Source organism: Esox lucius, chromosome 1 (assembly GCF_011004845.1).
Source record: "Esox lucius isolate fEsoLuc1 chromosome 1, fEsoLuc1.pri, whole genome shotgun sequence".
In the NCBI taxonomy this organism is placed as follows: domain Eukaryota; kingdom Metazoa; phylum Chordata; class Actinopteri; order Esociformes; family Esocidae; genus Esox; species Esox lucius.
The window spans coordinates 18,341,823-18,362,682 of NC_047569.1; the positions used below are offsets into that span (position 1 = coordinate 18,341,823).

Sequence of the window (20,860 nt, forward strand, 5' to 3'; positions counted from 1 at the left end):
TTATATTAGAATATCATCAAAAAGTTGATTTATTTCAGTAATTCCATTCAAAAAGTGAAACTTGTATAATGTATACATTCATTCCCCACAGACTGATATATTTCAAGTGTTTATTTCTTTTAATTTTTATGATTATAACTGACAACTAATGAAAACCCCAAATTCAGTATCTATGGGGTATTGTGAAGAGGAAGATGTGATACGCCAGACCCAACAATGCCGAAGAGCTGAAGGCCACTATCAGAGCAACCTGGGCTCTCATAACACCTGAGCAGTACCACAGACTGATCGACTCCATGCCACGCCGCATTGCTGCAGTAATTCAGGCAAAAGGAGCCCCAACTAAGTATTGAGTGCTGTACATTCTCATACTTTTCATGTTCATACTTTTCAGTTGGCCAACATTTCTAAAAATATTTTAAGTCTTAAGTAATATTCAAATTTTCTGAGATACTGAATTTGGGGTTTTCATTAGTTGTCAGTTGTAATCATCACAATTAAAATAAATAAACATTTGAAATATATCAGTCTTATTGTAATGAATGAATATAATATACAAGTTTCACTTTTTGAATGGAATTACTGAAATAAATCAACTTTTTGATGATATTCTAATTTTATGACCAGCACCTGTATGTGCCATACTTTTCAAAAGAAAGTATTTAGAATTTTGATTGTTAGTCATTGTACTTCCATTGACTGATAAAAAACATGAAAAAATAACTGTTTTAACCTGACAATATAAACTCATGTACCTACCGTATTCAGTGTACGTTTTGTCTCTGGTGTTTGTATTCCTTCATTTAGGGTTGATATCAATCAATGCATTCTCTATGGGGGTTGATGAGAATATGGTCTAAAGTGCTTTACTGAAACTTGAAAACAAAATATTATCTCTAAAGACAGCCAGTAATTAGTAGCCAAATCTTTTGCCATCATTTTATGTCACCAGATTCTCCATGTCATTTTAGCCCACAAACGTTAGCACTGCTATCCATTTCTGACTGACTTTACTTTTGAAAACACTGCCATCTGTCAAAATAGATTTGATGATATGATGATGATGATGGCCATGTTGTTTTCTACTTCTGATAATATATATGCCTGGGGCATCTATAGAGAATGGTAATGATCTGGGCAACGACGTGACCAAGTGATGGAGGTGTAATCCATGAATACCTACAGTATATCTTACTCAAATGATTACCTCAGTCCCTTTATACCAATTCCCCAATTGTATGATCAGGGGCAGGATTCCTCTTTCTTGAACCTGGGAATGTCTTAACAGTTAGGGATATATACCAGTTAGGGAGTTTAAAGCCTACCTTGGATCTCATTGAAGTTTTGAATTTAACCATGTGCCCCTTGATTCTCCAGCATATAATCACTAGTCTCCTGAACATTTCCAACAATACATTCCCTAAGGTGTATAGAATAGTTTTTTCTGTATTGCGCAATATGTATTTTATATCCATTGAGTTATATTGTGGCCAATGGTATGGGCAGAGCAAAATGAAAGCAACAATTGCAAATACATATAGTCCCTTGATATTATTTAGCATATTATCACCCTATACAGTCTCATGAACATTTTCTAAAATACATTTACTGCGACGTATAGAATAGTATTTTTATAGATTTTTTTAGGTGTACATGTACAGTCTATTATAGTGTTTTGCATTGGGGGCTAAAGAGGGTGTGTAACAGTGTTGCTAGATTTAACACGCCATTTCCCATGATTAGACAGGTTTGTCTTACTTGACACACTCCAGAACATTTCCTACATTGCTTTCACTGTGGCAAAATCAATAGTATTTGAGCTATGATGCAATATGTATTCCATATTCTGTCATTGGGCATTGTCTGAATTTTGCCCATGGAACGTGTTTTAATATGATCATATTTGAACTGTTGTCAATGTTTTGAGAGGTACATGTTCTCAAACAAGGAATAAACTCAAGTTTTGAAGTAATACGTTGGGCTCTTTTATTTTGAAAATGTCCTAATTTTCGTGACCCGGAAGTATTTCTTTAATGTTGCTCACAAGACCCTAATGATCTAATCTGATTCCCACAAATGGTTCCTACAATTAAATACATTTGACACTTCAACGCAATGGATTTTTATCATAGTAGTTGGTTGAGATTAGACGTACTCTGCTAAATTAACTACCGCATCTGCTGCACTGTAACGTTTCGTTATGTAAACAATGCAATGGACGAGAGCGAAGACGTGCTTCAGGGTTCCCCTATGATTCACGGAAAAGAGAAAGCACGATCACGAATGGACAGGACTGGGGTAAGAATCTAATGAATATAACAAATATTCTTACACGTTCGTGCTTATAAAGCGACTAAGTAATCTAGTTGACATAATGGAAGTTTACGCCTCATCGGACACTCGTAGGTACTGCCGCGATTAAATACATTCTCAGCTGGAAATTGCTCTTGGGCCGCGTTGAAAACAATTTTGGAACTCAAACCTGCAATGTACAATTGGTAAATTTAGAATGGCTAACTGATTTACAAATGATGATGGATTGTTAGTTCTGATGCAAGGTTTAGTTGAACTACCGAAACAAAAGCTCAAGCAGCGTTTAAATAGTAGCAGCACAATGTTATTGTTGACGTTGGAATGTTTGGATGTTACACAACCATCGAAGAAGTGGAACTGATGGTTTGAAAAAAGTGGCGCTTTATATGTCCCCAATTACAATCACGTTACCCAAAACTGTAAACCTACGCGCACACACAATTTTACACTTCCCTTTGCCCGTTCTGATTTATGCACATAATCATAATAATTATAATATTGTTTAGCAATGTTCATTACGAATAGTGATGGGAATTTCGACTCACTTTATGGTTCCGGATCTTTTCGAATCGTTTAGTGAAAAAAACGAATCTTTCGACTAATTTCGTTAATTTGAGTCAACCCCCGTCCCGGTTTTTTGAGGGAAGTCTTGCACTCCCTCAAATAACCTTCTAAGTTCGGCTACACTTGTTATAAAGATGTGAATAGGAAGGGACCGTAGTATTTTAACTCCGAGTCAATGCTGCGCCATATCATGCTTTACAGCCAACACCCAAATCATGTCATTTGTGTATTATTAGAATATTTAAAAAACTATTCTTGTACAAAAGATGCACAAGCGCAACTCACTGTCCAGAGTCAAAGTCAAGATCAAGGATCAATTTAGCTCGAAAGAAATCCATTAGAAAATAGTAATAAAAGTTAATTTTAAACGTAATTATATTTCCCTATCATTATGTACTAATACTACTATTTTAATAGATGATAATAGACCAAATACCTTTTTTGTCTATTTGGCTGATAATAAATGAGAGACTCAGAGATCCAAAAGATTAAAATACTTTTGCTATCTTCTCCTTAGTCATTGTCGTTCTACCCAGTGATCGCTGATGAAAAGGACCATTAGTTTATTAATAAATCTGATCAGTTTAATTGAGTCCTGACTGATACAGTATAACCAATAGACTTGTACATAACAATCAATTGACAGCTCAATAACAGCCTACAGTCCTAATATTTATTGTAGCTAACGTTTCTGTTGGAACATTAAGGATGATAATGAGATTCTTGGAGATCAGAAAGTTTGAAAGACTTATTTCCTCATTAGTCGTTCGCCTTCCATCTTTCTCAGGTGATCCAAAGTGCCTAAAGATCGATGGATCATCGTTTGTTTCGTTCATCGTTTGAAGATCTGTGGATCATAGTTCATCATTCCTAGTTCATAGTTCATCATTCCGGTGAACAAGATTCGAAGATCCGAAAGAGCCATGAATCACAGATCATTTAGTTTATCGTACCTTCCGGTGAACGAGATTTGAAGATCCTAAAGAACCATGGATCACCTGTCATTTCATTCATCGTTCCTTCCGGTGAACGAGATTTGAAGATCCTACTGAGATGAATCATGAGTCACAATTCACCAAGAAGATTTGTTCAAAAAGAACTGCGAATGACCCATCACTTATTACGAATCTAATTAGTGAACCTCAAAATCCTTTTAAAACAATGTAGAGTTCTGTCAGTGGCAGGGTCTTAACTTGATGGTTTTTCCACAGTTGGCATAGTGTTTAGGGTAGTTCAGAAATGTAGGACAGTTGATGGTACAGGTAGGCAGCATCATCACTCAGATAGACATGCTTGGAGCTCCACTACACCGACCTAGGTTATGCCCTTGAATGAGTAGGTGTGTTCACTTTTGACTGGTTCTTTATGTCCAAATCTAACTTGAGTTACCATAGTGTGAGCTTTTCTTTGGAGTTGCCAGGTGTTCTGAAAGCACTGTAATGTGTGGGAGATTTTGTTGTTTCCAGTTCAGAGTTTGACTGCAGCATTCAATTTCCTACTGGGAAAATGCATGTGATCAGCTGTCCAAATCTATTTACAACTCTGGTATAATTTCTCTATTAGATCTGTCAGACAAATTCTGATACCATGCACCACTAAAATGGCAACAAGCCAGGCCACAATTCTAAACAATATATCTTCTTTTTAAAGAAAACCTTTAAGAGGTTTAATGCGATGTGGCCTTGTTTGTATTTTATATAGGACTACTTAGTTTATCTATATTTAGTGTCTTGCATTTCTTCCCAGCTCCTGAGTGTTGCTCCAAATTAGATCCCCCAATTCCCTCCCATGCTTAATCCGATAGCATAAATGCAGCAATACTCTTGTCTGTGAGCTGGTCCATTACTTTGATACAGCAGCTCGCCGCACAAGAGGCTATGCCGTTCATGATTCTATATCCAAACATCAGTGATGCCTTGTCCTCTTTTCCTAGGCAGTAACTGTGTTCGTCAGTCCAGCTAGATGACTTGGATGTGTCTTTTCATTTATTTCCAGCCCTCTACGAGTAGCAGTCAGACAACAGGGACCCCCCCTCTCACCTATGGACCCACTGAACACATTGTCTAACTTTGAGTCAGAGATGGAGCCAGACGGACAGGGAAACTACTCTCTCTTCCCTGCCTTGGATAACATGGCCAGCCTGGCCGGAGCTACAGAGGTGCTAGAGACGTAAGCAATTCCAAATGAAGAATAGATACTCCTACTTCAATATTTCCTATGTAGTCTATCTTAATATGAATACATCTCTTCTCTTTCTACAGTGAACCACCCAGTGATGTTGCAGACAAGCCTAATCTCACATGGCTTGATGCCGCTCAGGTAGCGTTTGTATGAGAATGCATATGTTGACCTAAGTCCTGTTGTTCTATCAGACAGCTAGCTGTGTACTCTTTTTCAGATTGTGCTTGAGGAGGCTGGACGTCCAATGCACATCAAGGAGATCAAACAGCGGATTGTTGACAGGGGATTGGTTCAGTCCAAGTACAGCACAACATTTACTAGTTCACAAACAAACTACTAATAGTAGCGGACTCTGACTTAATTACCGAATTTTCATGACTGATTCGACTTGGATGCGCCTTCTCTTGGTGAATTGAACCACTCTTGGACTCATTGACATTGATATGAATTATAGGGATGATTAGTGTTTGTGGCACTAGATGCTCAGGGTAGTTGTGGTCAGAAGTTTCCAGTGCACCAGCCACGCGCAGTCAACATCAGCTGGAGCTACTGAGCTGCCTCCAATCATACACATTGTACAGGTGACTCTTGTTTCGACTCGCATAGGTGACTCTCAAATTCGACTCAGACCTTGCCATAGGGACTTACGACTCAAGGTGTAGTGATTCGAATACATGACTTCTACCTATTTCAGTTTTTAAAAAGCATATAAAATGTATTTCTTTAGGAAAACAAATTAATTCCTGATTTTCCTTAACTCTTAATCATACCTTTTTATCCTCTTTTTGGACAGTGCGAAGTCAAGCCTTGAAGCTGTTATGTACCGTGAGGTAAGAATGAAGTGTGAAACAGAAAGGGACTAAGTGATTGGCCCAAAGCTCTCTATTTTCTTTGCTGTGCCTTGATGGTCTTTACACCATGGGCACCAGGAAATGTGAACATTTCTCTTTATTTTTACAGCTTGTGCTTTGCATAATTAAAGTTGATATTTCATGGTTAGAAATCATGTTTTTGGCTTCCATCATATCATTATTCTTTCACTTTTTTTCTTTCTGTTTGTTATTGTTAGATTTCAGTTGAACGTAGTACAATTCACAGGCTAGTGCTTTAAACCTGAGCAAATGTAACAGTGCTTACTATGCTTCAGTGTTCCAGGGCTCGGATATTAATATGATGCTCTCTAATTAGCGGTTAACACACTAACTGTATTTTTGCATTAGTGATTCCTTACGAAACTCAGATAAATTAATACAATGATTTGGGAGATTTTCAAAAAACATTATACAACCTGTTTCCAAAAAAATTGGGATGCTGTGTAAAATGGAAATAAAAACAGAATGCATTCATTCATTCATCTTCATCTGCTTATCCGGTATCGGGTCGCGGGGGCAGCAGCTCCAGCAGGGGACCCCAAGCTTCCCTTTCCCGAGCCGCATTTGCCAGCTCTGACTGGGGGATCCCGAGGCGTTCCCAGGCCAGTGAAATATAATCTCTCCACCTAGTCCTGGGCCTACCCTGAGGTCTCCTCCCAGCTGGACATGCCTGGAACACCTCCCTAGGGAGACGTCCTGGGGGCATCCTTACCAGATGCCGAACCACCTCCACTGGCTTCTTTCGACGCAAAGGAGCAGCGGCTCTACTCCGAGTTCCTCACGGATGACTGAGCTTCTCACCCTATCCCTAAGGGAGAAGCTAGCCACCCTTCTGAGAGAACCTATTTCAGCCGCTTGTACTCGTGATCAAGTTCTTTCGGTCATGACCCAGCCTTCATGACCATAGGTGAGGGTAGGAACAAAAATTGACCGGTATATCGAGAGCTTTGCCTTCCGGCTCAGCTCTCTTTTCGTCACATTGGTGTGGTAAAGCGAATGCAATACCGCCCCCCGCTGCTCCGATTCTTCGGCCAATCTCCCGGTCCGTTGTCCCCTCACTCACGAACAACAGAATGCAATGATTTGCAAATCAGTTAACCCCTATATTTAATAGAAAATAGTACAAAGACAAAATATGGAATGTTGAAACTTGGAAATGTTACTGTTTCTTGAAAAAGAAATGCCCACTTTGAATATGATGCCAGCTATATTTCAAAAAGGCTGGGACAAGGGCAACAAAAGACTGGGAAACTTATGTAATGCAAATTAAAACTGTTGGAACATCTCACAACTAATTAGGTTAGTTGGCAACAGGTCAGTAACAGGATTAGGCATAAAAAGAGCATACCAGAGTGGATGAGTCTTTTGAAGTAAAGATGGGGAGGGGCTCACCACTCTGTGAAAGACTGTGCAAGCAAATAATGCAACAATTTACGAATAACATTTCTCAATGTAAAATTACAAAGCATTTGGGGATCTCATCATTTATGGTATGTCACAGCATTAAAAGATTCAGAGTATCCGGAGAAATCTCTGTATATAAGGGACAAGGGCGCTCATGGCCCTCAGACCGTCACTGCAGTAAAAACAGGCACAATTCTGTAGTGAAAATCAGTGCATGGGCTCAGAAACACCTTCGAAAACCATTGTCTGTGAACACAGTACGTCACTGCATCCACAAATACAAGTTAAAACTACCATGCAATGAAGAAACCATAGACAAACAACATCCAGAAACACCAGCGCCTTCTCTGGACCTGAGCCTATTTTAGGTGGACTGAGGTGGAAAACTGTCCTCTGGTCTGACAAATAAAAATTTGAGATTATTTTCGGGAATCAAGACACTACGTCCTCCGGGCTAAAGAGGAGAGGGACCATCCGGCTTGTTATCAGGGCACAGTTCAAAAGCCAGTGTCTGTGATTTATGGGCTGCATTAGTGCACATGGCATGGGTGACTTGCACATCTGTGAATTAATGCTGAACAATACAGACAGTTTTGGAGCAACATATGCTGCCATCCAGATGACGTATTTCTCAAGGATGGCCTTGCTTATTTCAGCAAGACAATGCTAAACCACATTCTACACGTATTAAAACAGCATGGCTCCGTAGTAAAAGAGTCTGGGTGCTTAACTGGCCTGCCTGCAGTCCAGACCTGTCATTCTTTGAAAACATTTGGCACATTATGAAACGAAAAGTACAGCAAAGGAGAACCTGAACTGTTGAGCAGCTGAAATCCTATATCAAGCAAGAATAGAAAAATTTGAAAGTGAAATGTTCCCAAATGTCTCCTCAAATGTATTTTTGTTCCCAAATGTCTCCTCAGTTCCCAAATGCTTAGAGTACTGTTAAAATATAAAACATTTGATATGTTGTCTTTGTACTATATACAATTAAATATTGGGATAAATGATTTGTACCAAACATTTTTGGAAACGAGTTGTACATAGAGTAGTCCTTTTGGAGGAAAGATTGTTCACAAATTGGACATTTTGGAGTAATGGGTATAGTTGGCCTTAAGTTAAATCATGTTTTATTTTACATTATCTTTATTGATCAGTATCACACCACTGGCCCATAAATGGTGACCTGCTTCACTCCGCAGTAAATAGATGCATTGACACATGCTCAATTCAGTCTCTGAAGAAAATACATCATTTCGACTGGTCCATCTGAAAAATCTCAGTTGAGCAACACCCTATCGACCAGTCGACTAAATGGGATTAGCCATAATTATATTAGATACCATAAAACAGTGGAAAGCATTGCTTTTTCCAAGTTAAACTAGATTGAATGCCCTGTGCAGTCCCCAGACCTGAACCCTATGGAGCATCTTTGGAATGACATGGAACAGGCTGTTTGTGGAATGAAAAAAAGTCCCGTTTTGCTATGGCTTTGTGAGGAATTACTAATGCAAGGTTACGAAGATGTTATACAGTCCCACCCTTAAAAAATTTGTAAGTTTCCCCACGTAAGCCTTGGCTTCAGTATCCCACTATGTTCCAGACACAGAAAGGGAGCAGGAGATTCAAGAGGATTGAGAACAGAAATGGCGTCTTTGCACTGTTGGTAAGTTATTATGCAAAGGATGTCAGAAGAAATCCCTTTAGTTAAATTCTACGACTATCTGACAAAGACATTTAGAAGAATACGCCTGAAGATTAATGGGTTTGGACCATTTAAAAATTTTTTTTTTTTAGCAATGATACTTTTATTTAGTTTTCATTTTTGAGTTGCATCCGTTACTTTGCCAGATATTATGTACCTCATCCACATAACATCGTCATGCATTATATTCAGAATACTATGATGTGGTCAGGAGTGTAGATTGCCCTATACTTTCACTAGTATTTGGATGAGTTGCAATGCCAACTGATTTTGCTCTCTCCATCCACAGAACGACGACGAGCGACAGCAGGCTCTACAGTCCTTCACCCCCCAGTCTTTCCTAGGGTCTCCACCTCAGTCAAACTTCTCCAGCTCAGGCTCTGCTGCCTCTCTACCCACCTTCCCCTCCCCGACGGGCCTGTCTGAGACCAGGCTTAAGGCCAAGAAAGGCCCACGCAAGAACCAGAATGAAAAGTACAGATTGAAGTATCTCCGATTACGCAAAGCAGCACAGGCCATGATATTTGTGAGTAGGGTCCAGATAATACTGATTGAAGTGTCTACATGATCAGACATTTATCTCTTAGCCCCATGTCTTCAGGTGCTACATAAAAGCGGTTGTGAATTCAAGTATATACGACATACTATTAACACATGCTATTAATGTTTGAAATGCATGAATGAGTAACAGAAAATAAGTAAATCAAGGGGCAGTATGGTGTGAGACGGGTAAGACTAGCTCCTCAATAAGAACTGGACGACAGGATTGAATTGGTACTCTCATCACATAAAATGGCAAAGATGTGTTTTGGGTGTACCAAAACAAGTGCAAATGATTATAAGATCTTTACAGTGTAAATTGAAAAGGTCCAGTAATAATAAGAACATGTCAGTCTTAAGATCAAAAGACCTATCTTAGGCCACCAGAAGAAACATTCTTCATGCCAGTGGGTCTGGGAGGGGTTCCAGAGTCAATTCCCAACAATTTAATGTACATATTTCCCTTGTTTGATGGATCATCTACAAATGGAGAAAAGTCCAGACCACTGGAAATCTACATAATATAGTTTGATCCACCAAATTCAGCTCAAGAGCTGACCAAAGAAATGCACATAGAAATCTCTAAGAACCCCAGGGTGCCATCAGGGGATCCACAGGTCATTCTTCCCACAATCAATGTCAAAGTGCACGAGTCACCTATCAGAAGAGACTAAACACACTTGGCCTACATGGGATGCCAGGAAGAAGCTCCTGCTTTCAAAAAAGGATATCAAGTTTATACTTACTTTTTCACATCACTGTACACTTTTGTTCAGAAAGCCCAGCAGCACCTCTTCTATCTTAGGCAGCTGAAAAAAACTCATATCCAGACCCTGACAAAGATCTGCAGATACACCAGAGAGAATCCTGTCAGACTGAATCACTGCAGGGTTCTGAAGCAGCCCAGCCTGCAATGTCCGCCGACTAGCAGTAGCACAAACAGCCCATGGCTTTAGTGTCTGGGTTCTATACTCTGGCCTTTCTGTGGCCATGTGGGTAGAAAAAATATATTCTCACAGAATGTAAAGCTAACTGCCTATCTTCCCTGCACCCTGATCTGCACTTTAAGGCTCTTTCGCACACATTCAGTCACCTCCACACACACACCCATCATGAACATACTCAGTCACACACACACACCATGAAGACACTCAGCCACACACTCAGACACTCTACCCCTTGTTCGGTTATACTAAATATACATTTGTTTTTTAAATAAATAGATAACCATTTAAAAATGATTTGAAAATAGAAAGGTCACGATACGTTTACTGCTCTGTTAACATCTTTAAGTGATACAATTTGTATACAAATACAAAAACCGCACAGGTGATGCAATTGGGATGCAATTTTTTGCCTCAGTTGATTGAGTCACCAACCTTCTGCCAGTACTTCAAGGGGCAAATCTGAAGTAACCATTTAACAGATTATGATGCAGACACAAGACTTCAACACTTTCTTACACATTGATCTACAAGGGTATTATTTTACGGTATTGGCTGAAAAGTTTTTGTTTGGATGCCCTAAATCTAAGGGCTGAAGTCACTAACAGAAGTCACCTGGTATGTAACCCACAGGAAAATGCTGCTCTTTGTGATGAAGTTGCCCACTTGGAGGATAAATTTGTACGAGCAAAGGAGGAGCGCAGGTGAGTATAATGGTGGCAATGCGACCAAGCAATGTGACCCAACACCTTTCCTCAAACTGTTATGTGAATGTGAAACAATATGCCTCTTTCTGCCACAACTTGAAAAGTAACAGATTACTGATTCCAACCTCTTGTTTTATTGTGCAGGTTCTTACTAAAGTCACTGTTGCAGTATCAGTCTGTGTCAGAGGGGGAGTTGCTCACTGCTGGCAGTACCAACTCTCACTCCCCTGTGACCTTCAGCTCTGGGCCAGCAGGAGCATCAGCCCCACCCGGGAGTCATAACCTGTCCTCTGGGGCAGAGGAGGGCCTGTCCAAGAGGCCTAAGAAAGAACGAAAGGAACGAGGGAGGGAAAACGGAAAAGAATGCAGTGGGTGTATCCTACATTTATACCATGCTGCCTGTGGATTAGATTGTATTGTCATTACAGAACAAGACTATGTCTTCTGGTACCTTTTCACATTGTAAAATTAATTTCCCTTAGGTCCTAAGAAGATGTCAAAAAAGCGTAAGCTTGCTGTGGGAGGGTCTCGGAAGCTGGTTCAGCCAATCGCTCTGGACTCCTCAGGACGCCCTGTCTTTCCCATAGTTCTTGGGGGTCTGACTGTGTATAGTCTAGGGGAGGTATGTGTCTCAAATCTCTTTCTTTTATCGCTTTGGTGCAGTTTTCCCAAGTCGCTCCTTGTTATAGCTTGGCGCTTGTGAGCTCAATCAAGGTAGAAAGCCAGATAATACATTCCTTCTGGACCATAAGCTTTCTGGTGTAGATATCCTGGTTGAGCAAGCATTGTGATAAGACCCAGAACAGCATTGGATGTGCTTTGGAAGATGCATATCTTGACATCCTGAGTCCACTGGGAGTTTCTGTAAAATCCATTTATATGTCATTTCGTAGCAGGCACTTCTACCCAGTGTGAGAACAGTGACAAACAACATTCACACATCTTAGTGTGTGAACCCACTGGGAAACAAACCCACAACGTGGTGTTGCAAGTGTGGTGTTTTGAAGAACCGAGCCACACAAGACCACAAATATGTAACAATTTATAAAATGTGGAAGGTGTACTGTATTATTGACATGAGACAAAAGTTTGGCAAGTTCCCCACATAGTTGCGAAAATAATGCCTCATATTTCCTGTACAAAAATGTGTAGATGATCTTACATGGTTCCCCTTCTACTATTACTACACCGGACTGATGGCGAGGAGGCTAGTTCTCTAACCAGGTTTCTCAGATTAGTGCTTAGAGAAGAGATTAGGGAAGTGGTGGATGATGCCTCTCCGTGTCCCAGATCATCACAGACAGGATGCTGTTCCATGACCAGTGTGCCATCTACCCAGTGGGATTCTGCAGCACCCGTTTCTTCGCCAGCATGAAGAGTCCTGATCAGCAATGCCTCTACACCTGCCAGATCAAAGACGGGGGTGTTGGCCCACAGGTACACTTGTGTGCTGTCAGACAACTCATCAAATGCGCCCGCGAGGTGCGTTTTCCTTATCAAAGCGTCCGTTTCCCCACCAGTTTGAGATAGTGCCTGAGGAAGACCCTCAGAACGCCATAGTCGCCTCCTCTGCACTCACCTGCCATACCAACCTGCTTAAGGCCATTGCTGCACAAAGGTACGTTCATGTGGTACAGCCTGACTTATAGTCAATGGATGTATTTCACTGGATTATTTTTCTCTTCATCATACATCTGCACCCCCACAGGTCTAAACCAGTGGCCCACATTTTGCCGTCGGGTGCAGACTTCTTTGGCTTCTCTCACCCCACCATCCAGAACCTCATCCAGAGCTGCCCGGGCGCACGCAAGTGCAGCAAGTATGTCTCTCAGACTGACATTAAAGGAAATGAATGAAACATTTAGCAAAAATCTTTGTACAGATTGAAATGTGTTTATTTCCAAAAGAAAAAAAGGAATATCATGTGTTGGATATTATGTCTGTCTACAGTTATCAGTGGATCCGTTTTGAGGTGTGTCGCCCGGGGGATGGCCAGGTTCCACACAGCTTGTCTGAGGACGATGCCTCTGTCAACTTCGAGGCCTACCAGAGACTCCAGGGCTTTGAGGACAGCATCAAGGTGGAACACAATCTAGTAGGTGAGGCGTGTGAGTCACAGGCTTTACCGACCTGTACCCGCTTACTAAGAGCCGCTTCATCATTGTTGTCAAAATGTGTGTGCTAGTGAGCTAGCAGTGGTAGAAGTTAGAGCTACTCAAGATCTAATTTCAACCTGTCTTTCTCTCACCAGGTCTGACTCCACAAACCCATGGCTCCCCTCACCAGCATCTACTGAACCCATCCACCTTGCAGCCTTCTACGTCCACATCTTACTTTAGTCCCTGATCCACAACTCACTGACCGGTGATCTTGACTTGTTGTGAATAAAATAATGAGCTCTGTGTTTCCAGTTCATTTTTCAATAATAGGTGGGCAAATGCTTGTGGAAAGTACATTAAATGGTGCATACATTTTCTCTCCAATGTATAATTATGTATACATAATGTATAATTACGTATATATAATTATACATTCCTCCCTGAACATTATTAATGCGACTTATGTTACAGGGTAGCATTTGATACTGACTGACATTCAGCTGTGAAAAACAGTTGGCCGTGCTGCACTCTACAGGTCTCTGTGTAGAGTACCTTCAAGTTGGCACCTATCGCACTTTTTAGATCAGGGAGTTTCACTTACTCCACCATGTCTTGGGAGCAGATTTGCCTAGGAGGGTGAAATAAATCTGATGAATTGACTCAATACAGGGGATGGGGATTACATTTCAATCAGGCTGAATGCTTTAAGTTGGCATTTGACCAAGGTTAGTGTTTGTCACCTACCCTAAGCGCTAACCTTGACTTCCACCCTTTTCCTTAATACTTACCCTAACCATTTTAGAATTACACTGAAATGTTGAGATTTGAGTTGAAATGTAAGCTCTGCCTTCTCCACTGAGTCAGCCAAACACATTAATTTCTGCATTCAAGACATTTAAGTAAAACTCCCTATTCCAAATTGTGGCTCATTCAATCTGGCTCATGGGACATTTTAGTACACTTCTAAAACTTGATAGGTTAATTATAATTACTGCATACTTCCTATTTATAACTGGCATCATTGATCATCAGATAACAAAAGTTAATAACCTGTTTGGTAGTCTTTATTTATATCATTCAAAAACATTTCCCACTCCATTACAAGTAAACTGATTATATAGAACTGTATTCATCTTCAGGGCAATTGTAAACAAGACAGGTTGTTTTTTTTGTAGATACTTATTTTTACATTCTGGAATGATTTTTGGCCACTGGTTGTAAAAGTGGCACTGTGGAGCCAAAACAGGCCCCTGAAAATGTTCATGTGCTCATATTTGCTCCATGTCATCAAAACCACCCACATTCAAATGTGGAATTTCATAGGGATTCTGCTTCAAGTTTTGGCACATATAAACAACATATTATACCCCAAGCCCAAAATGGGAAATGTAATTCATAAAAATAATTAAAGGATTCAAAGAGGCACACCCTTAAAGACCCACTATGTCAGTGATGACTCAAGAGGAGACATTTAATTTCCCCTCTTGGCGCTAGTGCATCTTGTAGACCAGTGACCACCACACCTAATTTCAGTAGTGCATTGCATTCTTAGGAGATCAAGTTCTCTAATTCTCAGTGTCTTGCCAGTGGTTGAGTGAAAGGGGGTGCAGGTAGAACTCCATCAGCACTGTAAACAGGACATGCCTTCAAGTCACATGGCCAGTCCCTCCATGCATAGCGCAGGCCGGCTACATTGTCTCTAGAGCTGCACTTGGTAGTTGACACTAGAACAGAGCTCAGTCCCCACTGCAATATAGGAGCTGGGACCCATGAGGACAAGGAGTCACCGGGAGCCTTAACCATTAGGCAGAAGATCTAGAGAGAAATGGGGAGTTTGGTTAAGAAATGTTTTCCCCCAACAATAATGTTACTCGTGCAATAGCCTACAATGCAATGAGACGAGCTGCTACTGATTTAAAGCATCTACATACTGTGCCGTTATTTAGCCACCACTGTGCTTTAAAATAACAAGGCAGTTAAAGTAGTGTGGTTTTGGATTTTTTTTTTTTCACAAACTATAGGTTTGTATATCCCTTTGAGTTTTTTGCAGTTTTACATTAGTGTCCTGTTGTATATACCAAGAATATACTTTTTTTTTTTCTGTATCCTCAGTTTTCTATCAAAACTCACCAACAGTGCCATGGAAAGGTAGTCATTTAAAAATGTGTTCACTGCACCCACAATAGAAATGCTGCATCTGAGGTCAGCAACATTTTTCGTATTGAATATAGTGACCAAAAAGCTTTTCTCTCTTTTTTTTACCTGAAATGAGCTACTGAATTTTAAAGACCAGCCAGTAATTCAAGGACATCACTATACTGTAGCTTCTGACCAGGAATCTATTTTCGTCCACTGGAAATGTTATTATTCACCTTGCACTTTCTGCTTAGTCATTTTAGCTAGAGTTTACATTGGTGGAAAGAAGAAAATGAATTCTACACTAAACATCATGGGGGATCATTTTAACCGCACAAGAATGATTGTTATGGGTAATATTAGCTTAGCAACCTGAATGCAGTTAGTCAACAGTCAATTTGGCCCGAGTGTTACAGTATACGTTTCTCCATTACTTTTACCACTGTTTCATATTTCCTGTTAATATCTCTTTCAGACTTACATAGCAACCAGATAAACAAAAAACTGATTTTCAAAGACAAATATCCTTTTTCCAAGACAAAGAGTTGTGCCTTTGTAGACAATGACAGCCATTAGACTTACCTCAAATATATCTTGGGATTGAGTCACAGAGACTCTCTGGTCATAAGTCACGTTGATATGGTTGTCATTGACCAGGACCGAATTAGGGAAAGGTCCCTGGAATGCGAGGCTCTTCTCCCCATAAGCCACAGCTCTTGCCCCTAGAGATAGTCTGTAGGCCACATCCTGCTTGTCCCGGGGATGGATACTGGAACACAAAGTCACTATTAAATCTCCCTTAACATTCAGCTAGACACACGCCTTAGAATTACATGCATCATCCTATACTGGAGCATAGCCATGCGTTTGCTCAGTATTCATATGCAAACCTCCGAGGAGTACACGCTCATCAAATAGTGATCTACCGTTCTATGACTGTTACCTGCCGTAAGGAGACATTTCATCTCCTAAGTCCATAGCGACAGCCATGAAAGTGTTCTTCATACGCAAGTTGGGTGCAAAGCCATAGTCTGCAGTCTGGTGCCAGCGCACATTTGGAAATCCATCATATACAGATGACTTAATATACGTAGAGAGCTGGTGACAAATACACAGACAGGGTCCACATGAGAGCATAAGCAGCCGTTTAACACACATTCACTAGGCAGAGGTTGTTTTACATGGTTAGTACCTGCACAAATCCAAAGGGGAAATCCACTGCCGTCTGCCCACCTGAGCTCTGGTGGAAAGCCATCCTCCAGTCATCAATCATGGAGGGAAAGGTACAGGAGTACTTTTTCTGATTGTACTCTGTATTTGATTCACCTGTGACAGGAGCCAGGTCAGACAGGAGGAATGTTGATACTTCTGGTTCTATGCCATTATGACTCCAATCTTTTACCTTGGTACCAGATGGCTCCTTTGAGGGTCATGTTTAGAAGCGGATAGATCATGGCATTCCACAACACTGAGTTAGTCCACCCAGCTGAAATCATTGAAGTTATAGATGACATAGGTAACCTGGGTAATAAGAATAGGACATCTGCTATCAGTTTAGAGGACTTCAGCATCTTAGCTGTGTCTTTCTGTAACCTCACATGTTAAAGGACACATTTGGTTCTTAATCCTGATTGAGTGTATTTTTGTATGTTGATGACCATATTTTAACCCTTATTAAAACGCATAGGCATATTATTCATGTGTTTCTATATTTTCCTCTTCTTGTAGGTATACTGTACACTCCTCCTTGGGAGTTCAGGAGAATTTTGTATTAGCCAAAACTATTTAATTGTCCCGCTGGCACGTTCTTTGTTAGATGTTACATTCCAGAAACCTCCATCACATGCTTGTTATTTTTATTTGTCAGTTTTCTAGACCGGCACACATTTTTGGGGGGAATTGTTCCTTAGACTAGATCGCCATATTGCAGAAAACAAAAGTCTGTACAAAATTGGCATAGATCATAATGTTGAGATTAATTTTTTGGAGGGAAAAACCATAGATTTCCTGGCCATCCTCACACACTGTTGCACTAAACACACAACTCCAGTGAGCACGACTGGCGGCCCACCCACTGCAAGGCAATTCACTGGTTCTCATGTCACTAGTTGGCTCTAACACCACAACATCCCTTTCCTGAATAATGTACCACTACAGTTTGCTTCTCATACATTGTCTGAATAAAGATCTAGGGTCCCCGTACACTCACTTGTTAGTCCTGTCCAGGCCACAGTTTCGGAGTGCTCGTGGTGAGGACCATGCCTCTACAGGGGTGCCACCCCAGCAGGACTCCACTAGGCCGATGGGGTACCTCAGTGTCTTGTACAGGAGGCGCCCAAACATCCAGCACACTGCAGAGTAGTGCTTAAAATCCCCACCGCCCAACAGCTCTGCAGAGAAGGGAGAAAATGTATACCCATAAAAAAAACAACAGAACACAAAATATGATATACAGCTCCGGAAAGAATTAAGAGACCACTGCACCATTTTCTTTCCTTTTTTTAAAAATTATGTTATATATATATATATATATATATATATATACACATCTAGTCAAAATACCACTTATTTATGTGGACATTACATCTTAAAAAGCATGGGAATGGTCCATTATCGATAAGTGTATATTTCTGTTTCATGCAATAGACAGCATAAAAGACCATAACAATAACCAATTGAAATATTAGTTTGGAGATTATGGGGAAATTATAAGACCAAGAATTGAATCCAAAAGTTACACTGTAGATTTTCTATGCATTTTACATGTAATGTACTTTCTGATTGTATTATTATTGTATAAAACTCATTTAAATATGTTAAGGAACAAGAGAACAAGAGAACTGTGTTTAGATTATTTTTTAGGAAGTCACACTCTGTCAACCCCTGGAACATGTGACTGACCAATGGGCTTGGGGTTGTCGCGGTAGATTGGCTTGTGGGCCATTAAATGTAAATGCATTGTTCTAGGTAGACAACTATCTTGTATATATCTGTGAGAACAACCATCTAATCATGAGATGACTTATGAAACATTCATGAAAACAACAATGCTGCAATTCCAATAATGTATCTCTCCCATGACTTGACCGGGTAATCTATCCACTACACTGTACATAACTGTTAGCTCTAAAAACCTTTTGCAGATTTTTGTTGATAACATCTAAAAATAACCTGGATACTGTCAGAAATAAGATAAGACATTCCTGAAACTTGCAGGTTGTGTGCAACATAGTAAAATAAAATTAGAAAGGTTTCAGTGAGAGTTGTTTTAATTTTAAACCGTACTGGCTAATTAGAAAATACAAATCTTACAGAGTTGGGCAGAGAACAGATGGTAATTTTGATTTAACAGTGCTGTGAAGTGCAGAGCCTGATCTCTGTCATTATGCATAGAATGTTACTGTACAGTTTCTACTTTCCAAAATTAAACAATTTTCAGTCTCTTTTTCCAACAGTCAAACGGATTCAAGTGCAGGCAGCAACAAAAATGCAGAGGAACGTCCATACCTCCAGTAGGGACAGACCAGGGCACCTCTAGACCAGCCAGGTCAATCAACTCAGTGTGGCTCTGTTCTAAGGAAGCCATAAAAATCCGCACATGAGGGAACTCGGAGGCCAGAGCCATCTCCTCTGACGCATTGAATACCTTGAACACAAGACAACCCTGGTTAATATGTCACAAGGCAGTACAGCGAGTGGTAATCTTTGGAGTCATTTAATACTCACCTGAGAAGTAGTAAAAGCCATGTTGCTTTGTCCCCCACACAGCCAGACATCACCAAAGAGCACATCTGTGAGAGTGATACTCTGGTTCTGGAAGACTGCAGTGACATTGTAAGGGCCACCAGCTTGTACTGGAACAAGGGTCACCCTCCATATCCCTGAAAAAAATAAAACACATTACAGAAAAAGTGTTACATCTTTAAAAGTATATTTATGATTTTTTGCCTAATTTGCATGTACTTTATATTACTTCCTTATCGAAACAGATGTAACTGTAATATAGTTACAATAAATTGGGTTTAGGGTTTTATGAACTCTCTTTTATGATTACAAACGTTATGGTAACCCCAACCTGAAATTCATGAAATGAGTGGACATAGAATTGCTAATATTAGGGCCATTTTGGGATCAATAATCTCACCAGCGAACACACTGACAGCAGGTGCTGCAGCCTGTCCTGATAAATAGATTGTGACCTTAGCATCATCCGGCCCAAAGCCCCACAACACAGCTCTCTCTGGGGCCTTCTGCAAAACCATGTGATCCCCATAATAGGAGGCAAAACGGAACTCTCCATCTAGAAACAAAAACAATTATATTTCTCACACATTCAAGGTCTTTTAAACAAAGATAATATATTCACATCTAGATTAATAGTCTAATCCATTTGGAAAAATATGCATAAATCATAATGAAATATCTTGACACATTACCTCGTTCACAGTAGCCTGCAGATTGAAATAAAATGTACATGCAATGATAGACACATACACCAATCCGCTGGCTTTGTTAATTATGTTGAGAGTTATTCACTCCATGTGTAGCTACTTGACAGCTGATGCTGCGTGCTGACAACGACCAGAAAATGAGTAATAACTAAACACTCACCAGAGAATCTTAAAATGCCGAGAAGGTAAACACATATTGCTGTCAGCCGCATTGTCTACTTTTGACAAGAGTAGTTAGGAAAATTACTATCCTACACTAACGATGAAAAGAAAATGAGCTCCGCGGGACAGGAACTACTGCAGTTAATGCAAACTGAGACACTATTTATTCCTATTTTCATCTGGAACCTTAAAACACTCCTATCTCAAGGTAAATTTGATACAGATCAAAGTTGTGTAGAAACGGACCATACCGAAGCATCGACGCAATTTTCTTATGTGTCTGAGCCAAGGTAAAAGTATTTTATGTTTCAAAAACAAATAGCATGTGATCGATGACGTTGCACGTTTCGGACGTCACACAAGATTATCTTCTGTTTTTATTCGTTCACACAACCATCTTGCAGTTTGTCAGTTCATAGATAAAGATAAGGAAGTTAGATAAAGTAGCTGGCTTCCCTTACTAAAAAGACCTGTCTTCGCCCACGACTGAAATTGTTTACATAAAAAAAAACAGAAAAATATATATTTTAAATATTTTCCAACAAATCAAAAGACCTGTTCAATTTCTCATTAATGCAATTATCTAATCAACCAATCACATGGCAGTTGCTTCAATGCATTTAGGGGTGTGGTCCTGGTCAAGACAATCTCCTGAACTCCAAACTGAATGTCAGAATGGGAAATACATTTTGAGCAGGTTGTTGGTGCCAGACGGGCCGGTCTGAGTATTTCACAATCTGCTCAGTTACTGGAATTTTCACGGACAACCATTTCTAGGGTTT

At 40.2% G+C, this 20,860-nt stretch overlaps 2 protein-coding genes across 7 annotated transcripts; one reads left to right on the forward strand and one right to left on the reverse strand.

Annotated features, from left to right (window-relative positions):
• Window positions 1-2,028: 2,028 nt before the first annotated feature.
• On the forward strand, window positions 2,029-13,634 carry tbrg1 (transforming growth factor beta regulator 1). 5 transcript variants are annotated; one of them, XM_010893276.4, is made up of 15 exons: window positions 2,029-2,298; window positions 4,873-5,046; window positions 5,139-5,196; window positions 5,276-5,358; window positions 5,852-5,888; window positions 8,938-9,000; window positions 9,329-9,565; window positions 11,157-11,227; window positions 11,375-11,598; window positions 11,713-11,852; window positions 12,521-12,667; window positions 12,751-12,848; window positions 12,939-13,049; window positions 13,181-13,329; window positions 13,482-13,634. In XM_010893276.4, the coding sequence occupies exons 2-15, from the start codon at window positions 4,919-4,921 to the stop codon at window positions 13,574-13,576; spliced, it is 1,641 nt and encodes a 546-aa protein (XP_010891578.2). In that variant the 5' UTR covers window positions 2,029-2,298; window positions 4,873-4,918; the 3' UTR covers window positions 13,577-13,634. The 5 variants fall into 5 exon arrangements, with proteins under 5 accessions (XP_010891578.2, XP_034148529.1, XP_019903622.2 ...); XM_020048063.2 differs by lacking the exon at window positions 2,029-2,298 and adding an exon at window positions 4,058-4,216; XM_034292639.1 differs by lacking the exon at window positions 2,029-2,298 and adding an exon at window positions 4,058-4,216 and having other exon boundaries at window positions 13,181-13,325; window positions 13,482-13,614.
• Window positions 13,635-14,371: 737 nt separating this feature from the next.
• Window positions 14,372-20,408, reverse strand: siae (sialic acid acetylesterase). 2 transcript variants are annotated; one of them, XM_010893280.3, is made up of 10 exons: window positions 20,077-20,408; window positions 19,610-19,765; window positions 19,192-19,346; window positions 18,973-19,111; window positions 17,675-17,855; window positions 16,868-16,986; window positions 16,658-16,791; window positions 16,409-16,563; window positions 16,048-16,234; window positions 14,372-15,144 (listed from the first exon to the last, which is right to left on the reverse strand). In XM_010893280.3, the coding sequence occupies exons 1-10, from the start codon at window positions 20,126-20,128 to the stop codon at window positions 14,902-14,904; spliced, it is 1,521 nt and encodes a 506-aa protein (XP_010891582.2). In that variant the 5' UTR covers window positions 20,129-20,408; the 3' UTR covers window positions 14,372-14,901. The 2 variants fall into 2 exon arrangements, with proteins under 2 accessions (XP_010891582.2, XP_010891583.2); XM_010893281.3 differs by lacking the exon at window positions 20,077-20,408 and adding an exon at window positions 19,902-20,070.
• Between the last annotated feature and the right edge of the window lie 452 nt (window positions 20,409-20,860).

What these genes read in the sequence shown, in the direction of transcription:
- tbrg1 (XM_020048063.2), top strand. An exon ending in GCTACAGAGGTGCTAGAGAC is followed by an intron (nt 5,047 to 5,138) that starts GTAAGCAATTCC and finishes CTCTTTCTACAG; the next exon opens with TGAACCACCCAGTGATGTTG. An exon ending in GGTGGAACACAATCTAGTAG is followed by an intron (nt 13,330 to 13,481) that starts GTGAGGCGTGTG and finishes TTCTCTCACCAG; the next exon opens with GTCTGACTCCACAAACCCAT.
- siae (XM_010893280.3), bottom strand. Translation starts at nt 20,128, where the DNA reads ATGCGGCTGACAGCAATATGTGTTTACCTTCTCGGCATTTTAAGATTC. An exon ending in TGCTGTCAGTGTGTTCGCTG is followed by an intron (nt 19,347 to 19,609) that starts GTGAGATTATTG and finishes TATTTTTTTCAG; the next exon opens with GGATATGGAGGGTGACCCTT. An exon ending in GAAATGTCTCCTTACGGCAG is followed by an intron (nt 16,235 to 16,408) that starts GTAACAGTCATA and finishes TTTGTGTTCCAG; the next exon opens with TATCCATCCCCGGGACAAGC.